This window comes from Aptenodytes forsteri, unplaced genomic scaffold (assembly GCF_000699145.1).
Source record: "Aptenodytes forsteri isolate BGI_AS27 unplaced genomic scaffold, ASM69914v1 Scaffold687, whole genome shotgun sequence".
NCBI classification, from domain to species: domain Eukaryota; kingdom Metazoa; phylum Chordata; class Aves; order Sphenisciformes; family Spheniscidae; genus Aptenodytes; species Aptenodytes forsteri.
In genome coordinates this window covers 339,528-351,262 of record NW_008794708.1, presented here as the reverse complement: position 1 = coordinate 351,262, position 11,735 = coordinate 339,528, and the positions used below count along the sequence as shown (strand labels likewise).

At 60.5% G+C, this 11,735-nt stretch overlaps 1 protein-coding gene across 1 annotated transcript in view; it reads left to right on the top strand.

The window, feature by feature from the left end:
• The first annotated feature begins 152 nt into the window (after window positions 1-152).
• C3 (complement C3) overlaps window positions 153-11,735 on the top strand; it is a 17,158-nt gene continuing 5,575 nt past the window's right edge. The window contains exons 1-28 of the mRNA XM_019470597.1: window positions 153-362; window positions 862-1,021; window positions 1,573-1,643; window positions 1,724-1,818; window positions 1,900-1,982; window positions 2,067-2,157; window positions 2,562-2,664; window positions 2,876-2,996; window positions 3,372-3,487; window positions 3,771-3,917; window positions 4,768-4,980; window positions 5,077-5,271; window positions 5,684-5,845; window positions 5,923-6,052; window positions 6,285-6,356; window positions 6,670-6,870; window positions 7,112-7,271; window positions 7,607-7,692; window positions 8,040-8,179; window positions 8,261-8,473; window positions 8,780-8,846; window positions 9,280-9,366; window positions 9,444-9,647; window positions 9,936-10,011; window positions 10,089-10,248; window positions 10,431-10,526; window positions 10,666-10,816; window positions 10,936-11,099. Coding sequence (XP_019326142.1) covers window positions 153-362; window positions 862-1,021; window positions 1,573-1,643; window positions 1,724-1,818; window positions 1,900-1,982; window positions 2,067-2,157; window positions 2,562-2,664; window positions 2,876-2,996; window positions 3,372-3,487; window positions 3,771-3,917; window positions 4,768-4,980; window positions 5,077-5,271; window positions 5,684-5,845; window positions 5,923-6,052; window positions 6,285-6,356; window positions 6,670-6,870; window positions 7,112-7,271; window positions 7,607-7,692; window positions 8,040-8,179; window positions 8,261-8,473; window positions 8,780-8,846; window positions 9,280-9,366; window positions 9,444-9,647; window positions 9,936-10,011; window positions 10,089-10,248; window positions 10,431-10,526; window positions 10,666-10,816; window positions 10,936-11,099 — 3,774 coding nt within the window. The remainder of the gene's footprint in view (window positions 363-861; window positions 1,022-1,572; window positions 1,644-1,723; window positions 1,819-1,899; window positions 1,983-2,066; window positions 2,158-2,561; window positions 2,665-2,875; window positions 2,997-3,371; window positions 3,488-3,770; window positions 3,918-4,767; window positions 4,981-5,076; window positions 5,272-5,683; window positions 5,846-5,922; window positions 6,053-6,284; window positions 6,357-6,669; window positions 6,871-7,111; window positions 7,272-7,606; window positions 7,693-8,039; window positions 8,180-8,260; window positions 8,474-8,779; window positions 8,847-9,279; window positions 9,367-9,443; window positions 9,648-9,935; window positions 10,012-10,088; window positions 10,249-10,430; window positions 10,527-10,665; window positions 10,817-10,935; window positions 11,100-11,735) is intronic.

Here is an 11,735-nt window from a genome sequence, read left to right as displayed (position 1 = left end):
CCCAGGGTGCTGCGTGCCATGGGGTCCACAAAGTGCTGGGCGGGACAGATCAGGGGGCCCCTAGGGTGCTGTGGGGACAGACTTGGGGGGGGGGTTCTGGGTGCTGTGAGGCCCCCAGGGTGCTCTGGGAGACCCTGTGACAGCCCCCCATGATGGCTGGTGTCCCCAGGGTGACGATGGTGACACCGGCAGTACTGCGGCTGGAGACGGAGGAGCGGGTGGTCCTGGAGGCGCCGGGGTTGACCGCCCCCACCGAGGCCACTGTCCTGGTGCAGGACTTTCCCCGCAAGCGCCACGTGCTCTACCAGATCCGCGTGCCGCTGAGCCCCGCTGAGGGCATGTTGGCCAGCACCACCATCAAGGTATGTCACCATCCCCGTGTCACCTTCCTGCCGGTCACTGCCCCCTCCTGCCCCGGGGACAGTGGCCCATGTGGCGCAACCCTATACGAGATGGTGGAGAATCTCCATGGGACTGGTGGGACCTGGGGGAGGATGGTCACCACGGGGTCTTTGGGGATGGTCACTCTGAGGTCCTTGGGGACAGTCACCCCAGGTCCTTGGGGACAGTGACCCCCGGGTCCTTGGAGATGGTCACCCTGTGATTAGAGGATGGTCACCCCTGTGTTCATGGGGATGGTCACCTCTGGATCTTTGGGGACAGTCACCCCGGGGTCCTTGGAGATGGTCACCCTATGATTAGAGGATGGTCACCCCTGTGTCTTTGATGATGGTCACCCTGGAGTCCTTGGGGACTGTCACCCGGCATCCTCAGCCCCGTCCCTTGGGCATGGGTGCCATCTGGTGTCCCCTGCCCCATCCCTGTGGTGCAGGTGCCACCTGGTGTCCTCTGTCACCGCAGGTGTCGGCCAAGGCGCTGCCGCAGACAGTGGGGAAGCAGTTTGTCTCCGTGACGGCGCGGGTGGCCCAGGTGACCCTGGAGAAGGTGCTGCTGGTGTCACTCCAGAGTGGCCACATCTTTGTGCAGACCGACAAGCCCATCTACACCCCTGGCTCCACTGGTGTGTCCTCGGGGTGCTGGGTCTCACCATGGCATGTTGGGGAGCTGGTGGCACCTTGGGGTGTTGGGTCCCCTTCAGAGCACTTTGGGGTGCTGGTGTGACCTTGGGGTGCTGGGGTCCAGCACCCATTTGGGGATGTCCCCCTGGCATCTCCACTGGGAACGAGCACCCACCTGGGACTAGCAGTCTCCGTGACGGCGCGGGTGGCCCAGGTGACCCTGGAGAAGGTGCTGCTGGTGTCACTCCAGAGTGGCCACATCTTTGTGCAGACCGACAAGCCCATCTACACCCCTGGCTCCACTGGTGTGTCCTCGGGGTGCTGGGTCTCACCATGGCATGTTGGGGAGCTGGTGGCACCTTGGGGTGTTGGGTCCCCTTCAGAGCACTTTGGGGTGCTGGTGTGACCTTGGGGTGCTGGGGTCCAGCACCCATTTGGGGATGTCCCCCTGGCATCTCCACTGGGACCCAGCACCCATTTTGGGGGTCTAGCACCCATTTCTGGATGTCCCCACACTATCCCTGCTCACCTTGTCCCCTGTGTCCCCTCCCAGTGCTCTGCCGCCTCTTTGCTCTGGGCCACCTCATGGAGCCAGCGCCCAAGACGGTGATCGTGGAGATCAAGGTGGGTGCCCGCTGGGGACACAGGGACATGGGGACACAGCCACCCATGCCACCATCCCCAACCACTCCATGTTCCTTCAGACACCTGATGATGTCATCATCAAGCAAGTACCTGTGTCCTCGCCAATGAAGACCGGCATCTTCTCCCTCAACCACAACCTGCCTGAGGTTGTCAGGTGGGTGCCACCTCCCAGGCTGGCCCGGGGACATCCGTAGCCCCAGGCTTGTCCCCTCACCCTGTCCCCATCCTTTTCCAGCATGGGGATATGGACGATAATGGCCAAATTCGAAGACTCACCAGAACAGGTCTTCAGCACCCAATTTGAAGTCAAGGAGTATGGTAAGGTGGGGTGGGGGTCCCCAGACACCTGGGTCCCTTGTGCGTGTCCTGGATGCCTGGGTCCATTGGGTGTCCGCCCCACAGTGCTGCCAAGCTTTGAGGTGGTCCTGGAGCCGGAGGAGAAGTTCCTCTACATTGACCGGAAGGAGGATTTCCGAGTGTCCATCACGGCCAGGTGGGATGGGGACCCCAAAACTGCTCATTTTGGGGGTCAAGCCCCCATGGGCAATGGTGTGGGGTGACATTCCTGCCCTGCTCCTGCGCAAAGTCCCCAGGGATGAGGGGGTGGCACGGATGCAAGGTGACAGGTTTGAGGGTGATGGGGATGTGGGGAAATGGGATGATGGGGACAGGGGGTGAGGAGGACACAGGGTGATGGTGATGGAGGTGGCAGGGCATGATGGGATGACAGGGGGACATAGGCATGTGGAGTGGCGGGGACAGGGTGATGAGGACATGGGGCGACGGGGTGACAGGGTTGCATGACAAGAGGATGTGGGGACATGGGGTGACAGTGATGTGGATGTGATGGGGACACGGGGACAGGGGTTGATGGGGACAGTGGTGGCTTGTCCACAGGTACCTGTACGGGAAGCGCCTGCAGGGGACAGCCTTTGTCCTCTTTGGCGTTATGGTGGATGACGAGAAGAAGGGCATCCCCCAGTCCCTGCGGCGCGTCCAGGTGACCCTGTCCTTGTCCCTGTCCCCGTCCCTTGTCCCTATTCCAGTTCTCTCTTGAGCTCTGTCCCTTGCTGAGCCCTGTCTCCCCCATCTTCATCCCTGTCCTCATCCCTGTCTCATACTGAGCTCTGCCATCCCCTCTCCCCATTCCTATCCCTGTCCCCATCCTGGTCCCCATGGCTGTCCCCTGTCCCACTAACTCCATGCCACAGGTGACCGACGGGGATGGGGAAGCCGTGCTGCCCATGGCCATGCTGCGGCAGCGATTCGCCAACCCCCAGGAGCTGGTGGGACATTCACTCTACGTCTCCGTCACCGTACTCACCGAGTCAGGTGCGCAGGGACATCACAGGGGACACAGGGGACTTGGGGGGATAGGGACAGCAGGGTCGTGTGAGGCTACGGGCCGCATGTCTCTGTCACAGTCTTCAAGAAGTTGAGTAGGTGGGGGAACATCTGGGGACATGCGGGGACATAGGGGGGATGGAGACAGCAGTGACACTTGGGGCTGGGGACGTGTGGGGTTTGGGACAGCAAAAGACGGGGAGACATGGGGTTGGGGACAGCAAGGACGAGGACAAGTGGGGTTGGGGACAGCGAGGATGGGGACAACTAGGGCCACCCAAGGTCAGACAGGGCTGTCCCTGGGGGGGACCGGGAGTCCTGTCCTGGCACCGGATGACATGGCCATTCCTGTGGCCACTGCAGGCAGTGACATGGTGGAGGCACAGCGCAGCGGCATCCGCATCGTGACGTCCCCATACACCATCCACTTCACCCGCACCCCCAAGTTCTTCAAGCCGGGGATGCCCTTCGATCTGATGGTAATGGCATCTGGGGACAGGGATGGGGACAGCGGTGGCATTGACCCAGGACCCCCACGGTACCAGGGTCCCCAGCATCGGGATGGGGATGGGGCAAGCCTGGCGGTTTGTGGGTGGAGGAGACTTGGGGACCAGGGTCTGTCCCCATGTCATATCACTGTGTCACCTGGAGAGGGCCTGGGGACCGTGGTCTGTCCTTGTGTCACCTGGATGGCACCATGTGACATGTCCCTCATGCCATGTCCCCATATAATGTCCTCATGTCACACCGCATCCCCTGCAGGTCTACGTCACTAACCCAGATGAGTCCCCGGCTCCGCGTGTCACCGTCAAGGCTGATGGCTTCCAGGGTCTCGTCTCCACCCAGCGTGATGGCACAGCCAAGCTGGTCCTCAACATGCCGGCCAACAGGGACACCGTCCCCATCACTGTGAGCGGGGATAGGTACCGGGGTGGCCTTGGAACTGGGGTGGCCAAGGTGGCTGGGGACAGGGGTGGTTGAAGTGACCTGGGGGTTGGGATTGCTGAGACAACCAACATGGCTGAGATGTCCAGGGTGACCAAAGATGATGGCCAGCATGGTCACCATTGACCAAGGGCCAGGACAGCAGGATCGGGGGACCAGGATGACCTAGACATCCCTGGTGGCCAAGGGTCAGGGCCACCCCGGTCACCATTGACCAAGGACCAGGATGGCCAAGGTCTGGGGGACCAGCATGGCTGAGATGTCTGTGGTGATCAAGATGTCCAGAGTGACCAAGGACCAGGGCTATCCCGGTCACTGTTGACCAAGGAGCAGGATGGCTGGTGTCAGGGGGACCATGGTGGCCAACACAATTGGGTTGACCAAGACATCTAGGGTTATCAAGGACCAGGATGGCCAGTGTCAAGGAGACTGGCGGAGATGTCCGTAGTGGCCAAGTTGTCCATGGTGGCCTGCAGCCAAGGTCAGCGTGGTTCACCAGTGACCAAGAACTGGGATGGCCAAGGTCAGGGGGACAGGAGTGGCCAAGATGTTCAGGGTAGCCAAGGGCCAGGAGGGCCAATGTCAGGGGGACCAAGGTGGTTGAGTCGACTAGAGTGGCCAAGACATCCAGGGTAGCAGAGATGATCAGGTTGACCAAAGAGATGATCACCATTGACCAAGGACCAGGGCAGCAGGGGTCAGGGAGACCAGGACAGCCAAAACCTCTACGGTGGCCAAGACCTCCATGCTGACCCCCACCCAGGTCTACGCCTCTCCCTGTTGACCAAGTGCCGCTGTGTCCTCTGTGTTGCAGGTGCGGACGGACCAGCCGGGGCTGCCTGCCGACCGCCAGGCCTCACGGCAGATGACTGCCGAAGCTTACCGCAGCCAGGGTGGTTCCGGCAACTTCCTCCACCTGGCCGTGGGGGCCACTGAGCTGCAGACTGGTGACAACCTCGCCGTGAACTTCCACCTCAAGAGCAACAGCAACGCCGTCCGTGACTCCGTCCCGTACTTCACCTACCTGGTGAGCGCGCTTGGCCTCTGCCAACCAACTGCCCCCCATCTTGGGGACCTAGGTGTCCAGGTGCCCACCAACCCTGCCTTTCCTTGCCTGCTACAGATCATGAGCAAGGGACGCATCATCCATGTGGGGCGACAGCGGCACGAGGCTGGCCAGAGCCTGGTCACCATGTCGCTGCCAGTGACGGCCGAGCTCATCCCCTCCTTCCGCATCGTAGCCTACTACTACGTGATGCCCGGCGAGATTGTCGCCGACTCCGTCTGGGTTGATGTCAAGGACACTTGCATGGGCACCGTGAGTGTGTCCCCACTGTCCCAGTGGCTGGGGGGGGCGCTGGTGGCCATTGGCTGGGCCTTGGAGGTGGCTTGAGTGACGCTTGAGGTGGCCCTTGAGGGACTTGGAGGGCCCTTGGAAGGGCTTGGGTGGTCTTTGAAGGGCTTGGGTGGCCCATAATGGGGATTGGGTGTCACTTGGGTGGGATAGTCCATGAGGGGCTTGGGCATCTCGTGGGGGGCCTTGGGTGGCCCAGGTGGCCCATTGATGGTCCAGACGTTCCACGGTGGAGGACACAACCATCAGCTACCCCTGGAGGACTCCAACACCCTGTGGGGTTGGGGTACCTCCATGGGGCAGCTCCTGGGGGTGTGGTGAAGGTTTTTTTTGGGGCATCCCGTGGACATGACTCCCCCCTCCACGTCCCTGGCAGCTGGTGGTGAAGGGAGCGACGGAGGCTGACAACCGGGTGCACGAACCGGGGACACCCATGCGGCTGCACATTGAGGGTGACCACAATGCCCACGTGGGGTTGGTGGCTGTGGACAAGGGCGTCTTCGTCCTCAACAAGAAGAACAAGCTCACCCAGTCCAAGGTGGGTGGCCGGGTCCCCGTCCCCACTGTCCCCGGGTGGTGGCAGTGGCTGTCATGGCTGTCTCCTGTTGGTCGCAGGTTTGGGACACGGTGGAGAAGAGTGACATCGGCTGCACCCCGGGCAGTGGGAGGGACAACGTGGGTGTCTTTGCTGATGCTGGCCTCAGCCTGGTCACCAACGTGAACATCGCCACGCCACAGCGAGGGGGTAGGGGACATGCTGGGGACTGGGACAACCTGGGGTGGCACCTTGGGGATGGGGTAGATGACACCTTGGGGATGGGGATGTGGCACTTCAAGAATGGGGGAGTGTGACACCTCAGGGATGGGGGATGTGTCCCGTGACCTTTGGGATCTGACAACTGATGTCAAGGGGAGTGACACCTGGGTTGGGGGCTGTGATGCTGTGGGGTCCTAACCTGTGTCCTCTCTGTCCCCAGAGGTCCTGTGTCCCCAGCCTGCGAAACGCAAGCGCCGCTCCCTGCAGCTCATCGAGTACAAAGGCAGCAAAGGTAGGTGGCACTGGGAGTGTCCCATGTCCCCAAGAGCACTGGAATGTCCTGTGCCCCTAGGGACACCAGATTGTCCCACGTCCCTGAAGATGCCAAAGCATCCCAGGTCCCTGAGGGACACCAGAGCATCCCATGTCCCAGTCAATACCAGTGTCCCACGTCCCTGAGGGACGTCAGTGTCCCGTGTCCCATATCCCTGGTGATACCACAGCATCCCATATCCCAAAGGACACCAGAGTGTCCCATGTCCCTGATGGCCCTCAGGCCAGGGACTCTGGGACTGGGTGCCAGTTGGGTGCCTTCGTGCTGGCAGCGGCTGAGTACACGGACAAGACGCTGCGCAAGTGTTGTGAGGACGGCATGAAGGAAAACCCCATGAGCCACAGCTGCGAGCATCGGACCAACTACATCCAGGACGGAGAAGCCTGCATCCGGGCTTTCCTCGACTGCTGCAACTACATCAAGGGCATCCACGACCAGAAGCAGCGCGAGCTCCACCTCGAGCTGGCTCGAAGCAAGTGCTGGGCAATGGTGGGGTAATGACGGGCTTGGTGGTTGGGCGAAGCTTAAGTGAAGCTTAAGTGAGGCTTGGGTGAAGGTCAGATGAACCTCGGGCGTTGCTTGTGCTATCCTTGGGCGATGCTTGGATGACTTTTGGGCAATGCTTGGGGGGAAGTTGGGTGATGCCTAGACGATGCTTGGGCAAAACACGGGTGGTGCTTGGATGATGCTGGAGTGCTTCCGGCTCCACACAGGGGTTGGGCCCCTGAAGCTATGGTCAAGAAGGACGCTGCCATCCCCAGGTGAGGAGAACGAAGTCTTCCTGCCTGACGAGGACATCACCTCACGGACCCTCTTCCCGGAGAGCTGGCTGTGGCGGGTGGAGCCGCTGACAGAGCAGCCCAATGAGCTGGGGTGAGCCCTGTGCCCTTGTCCCACTACCCCTCCACCCCATGGCTCAACTTGGGGATCATTACCTCCTCCCTGTCCAGCTCTGGACACTGCCTTGCCCAGTCTGGAGACCGGCTGTGATCCTCCCCAAGTCCAGACAAGGGCCACCTTTGACCCCCTGGTGCTGCCTCAGGACCAGCTATGACACCTTGGTCCAACTCAGGGGCCATCTACAACCCCCTGGTCTAGTTTGGGGACCAGCTATGCCCCCCCCCAACTCCAGTTTGGTGGCTGGTTACACCTCCCTAGCTTGGCTTGGGGCCAGTTATGACCCCCTTGGTCGTTCTCATCCTCTCCAGAATCTCCACAAAGACTCTGCCTGTGTACCTGAAGGACTCCATCACCACGTGGGAGGTCCTGGCCGTCAGCCTCTCACAGACCAAGGGTACGTGGTGGAGTAGGAAGGTGTCCCTGGGGATCAAAGGAATCCCCCAAACCTTGGGGGTGGTCCCTGGGACTTGAAGGGTCCCCTAAAGCCTGGCGGGTTTCCTTGGGTTTTAAGGGATCTCCAAAATCTTAGAGGGGTGCATACCACTGGAGATATGCCCCAAACTTTGGGGAGATCCCCCAAAGCTTAGTGGCAGTCCTTGGGACTTGAGAGATCTCCTAAGCCTTGGGAGGACTCCATGGGACTTGGAGGACCTCCGAAAGCCTTGTGGATGTCACTGGGACATGAGGGGCCCAGCAAGCTCCTAAGTCTGAACCCCCATGTCCCTGGGGGCCACCCCACAGGGCTGTGCGTGGCTGACCCCTATGAGATCACGGTGATGAAGGAGTTCTTCATCGACCTGCGCCTGCCCTACTCCGTGGTGAGGAACGAGCAGGTGGAGATCCGTGCCATCCTCTACAACTACTGGACGCAGGAAATCACGGTTGGCAGGGGAACCACGCCCGGGCTTCTGGGGGGTCTGTAGCCACCTGAACCCCATGACCAACATCTCTGTGCCCTGCAGGTGCGCGTGGAGCTGATGTACAACCCAGCCCTGTGCAGCGCCTCCACCTCCAAGACGCGCTACCAGCAGATCCTCCGCCTGAAAGCCCAGTCATCGTGGGCCGTGCCCTTCGTCATCGTGCCCTTGCAGCTGGGGCTGCATGACATCGAGGTGAAGGCAGCCGTCCGGGGCAAGCTCGTGTCTGACGGTGTCAAGAAGAAGCTCAAAGTTGTGGTGAGTGGCCATTGCTGCTCATGGCATCTCCACCACATGGTGCCACCTCCATCCCTGAGATGTCCCCAGCATGGTATCCCTGTGATATCCCTGTCTCCACTTTCATCCTGGTGGTGGTAGCCAGGGATGAAGGATCGTCCCCCCCCAGGATGCTCAGGTGTGGTCTCCTGGGGCTCTCCCAGTTTGTCCCATGACCTGGGGGTGCTGGTTTACACTGGGACACCTTTCCTGGACAACCCAGAGAGGTTGGGAAGGGGGGGACCCAAAACCAGCCTAACCTTTAGCACTGGACTTTCACCTCTGCAGCCTGAAGGGATGAGGTTGGAGAAGACTGTGACGATAGTTGAGCTGGACCCGAAGACGAAGGGAATCAGTGAGTGGCCCTGGCTGGTCTTGGGGATGTCTCAGCCCCACGGGGATGTCCCACTGAGGGAAGGGTCTGGGGCATCTCAGGAGACAAGGGAAGTCCCACTGTGGGTCTGGGACATCTTGGGGGATGAAGGATGTACCACCAAGGACTGGGGCATCTTGTGGGACGAGGGACATCCCCGTGTGGAGCTGGGGCATCTCAGGGAATGAGGGATGTCCTGCTGTGGGTCTGGGGCATCCCTGGGGACAAGGGACATCCTACTATGGAGCTGGGGCATCTCAAGGGAGAAGGGACATCCTGGTATGGCTCTGGAACATCCCGAGGGACAAGGGACATCCTGCTGCAGATGTGGGGCAGGGCTGGGTCACCTCAGGGTGGGGGGGGACATGAAGGATTTGGGGTCACCCATCTCCATCCTGGCCTCCCTGCCCCACAGATGGTGTACAGGAAGAGAAGGTGAGGGCAGCAAACCTCTCTGACATTGTCCCCAACACTGAGTCAGAGACCAAAGTCAGCATCCAAGGTGAGAGCAGGGGAAGGGACACACGTGGGGAGGGCGGGGACACTCCTGGCTTGACGTCTCCCCTTCTTCTGGTCCAGGCAACCCTGTGTCCATCATGGTGGAGAAAGCCATTGACGGGGACAAGCTGAAGCATCTCATCACGACACCATCAGGATGCGGGGAGCAGAACATGATTGGGATGACGCCCACTGTCATTGCCACCTACTACCTGGACAGCACGTTGCAGTGGGAAAGCCTTGGTGTTGACCGCCGCACTGAGGCCATCAACTTGATTAAAAAGGGTAGGAGCATCCCCCAAAAGATGGGAGCATCCCCTGGTTGCACCCCTCTTGGGGTGCAAAATGTCACCATCTTCCAAGGGTGCTGAAGAAACCTGCACCTTTGAAGAAGACATGGGTTGGGTGCTACCAGTTTGGGGATTTCTAGAGCTGCTGGTTTGCACTGGAGTGGGTTGGTAGCCTGAAGCTTGGCTGGGTGCTCCTTGCGTTGGCCAACGGCTGGAGGGCATTTGTGGCCTGAAGCCACCCCCGGGTGCTCCTTGTGTTGGCCAACCACCATCTCCTCACCAGGTTACACGCAACAACTTGCTTTCCGGAAACCTGACAGCTCCTATGCCGCCTTCAAGGACCGCCCATCAAGCACCTGGTGAGGGTCATGTTGCCACCACCACGTGGGTCTGGGTGACAGGGTTGGACATGACGCTAAGGTCCTCCTGTCCCCAGGTTGACAGCCTACGTGGCCAAAGTCTTTGCCATGGCCATCAAGCTGGTAGACATTGAGCCCGAGGTGGTTTGTGGTGCCGTGAAATGGCTCATCCTGGAGAAGCAGAAGCCAGACGGGATTTTCCAAGAAGATGCTCCTGTCATCCATAAGGAGATGGTGGTATGGGGGGATCCAAACCCTGTCCCTGCTGGTGGCCAAAGCCCTGTTGGCTTAAGGATGAGCTTTTGGAATGAGCTGTGGGGAAAGTACTATGTTGGGTGACAGGGACAAGTCTCGGGTGGAGAGAGCTTGCTGTGAAAAACCACGATCCTGAGGTTTTTTCCCTCCATTTTGTCATGCAGGGAGGCTACCAGGGTGCCGAGCCCGAGGTATCACTGACAGCCTTTGTCCTCATCGCGCTGCAGGAGGCCCGGGAGGTCTGCAAGGACCATGTCAACGTGAGTGGCCCAGTCCTCAACCCCACATGGGAGAGGGGGCACAACTGGCGCCTGTCACATAGGACAGCGCTTCAAGACGAGGTGCCCAACCCTTGTAGCAGCCACCTGAGAATCTAAACCTATCATCCTTTCTGCCCAGAGCTTGGACGGGAGCATTGCCAAAGCCTCCGAATACCTTGCCCGGAGGTACCAGTTGCTGGCCCGACCCTACACGGTGGCCCTGACCTCCTACGCCTTGGCTCTGACGGGGAAACTCAAAAGCGAGAAAGTTCTCATGAAGTTTTCCAAAGGTGACGTCTCACCAGGGGGGGGAGAAAACTGGGCGAGGCGGGGGGGAAGCTAATTATGGGTTACCTGGTGGTGGGAGAAATCGTCCCTAGAGGGTGCTGAGGGACCGATGTCACCCCAGAGGGCAAACGCTGGGAGGAACGCAACGCCCATACCTACAACATCGAGGGGACGTCCTACGCGTTGCTGGCCTTGCTGCAAATGGAGAAGCCGGAGATGACGCAGGTGGTGGCCCGCTGGCTTGCCCAGCAGAACTACTTCGGTGGTGGCTACGGATCCACTCAGGTGGGCTACGGACTCCCTTGGCACCCATGGGTGCTGTCCTGGCACCCACTGCCATGGGGAAGGAGGACAGGGATAGGGGTTTTGAGGGCTTTGTTGAGGGGTCACCTTGTGGCCCTGGGGACTTCAGGGACATGGCTTGTCTCATGAGGGACGCCTCTGGTCCCATGGGACCCCAAAGGCGTTGGGGGACCCCTCAGGGTTTGGGGGTCACCTCAGGGCCCTTGGGACCCCCAGGGACATGGCATGTCCTTGGGGAACACCCCTGGTCCCACGGGATCTCAAGGGCTTTGGAAAACCCAAAAGGCCTGTCCCTGGGGGACGCCCTAGCCCCTGGGGACACCTCCAGACCCTGGGGACCCTCAGGGACATGTCCTGTCCCTGGGAGACATCTCTGCTCCGTAAGACACCCAAGGGTATGTTCCAGGTGATATCAGGTGGCCCCAGGACTTGGGGTCACCCTGGGCTCAGGGCCACCCAGGGGGCTTTGGGGATGCTCCAGATGGTGTCCCCAAGCCCTGGTGACACAGGTGTCCCTGCAGGCCACCATCCTGGTATTCCAAGCGTTGGCCAAGTACCAGATTTCAACTCCGCGGCAGCTTGAGCTCAACCTCGACGTGTCGGTGCTGCTGCCGCGCC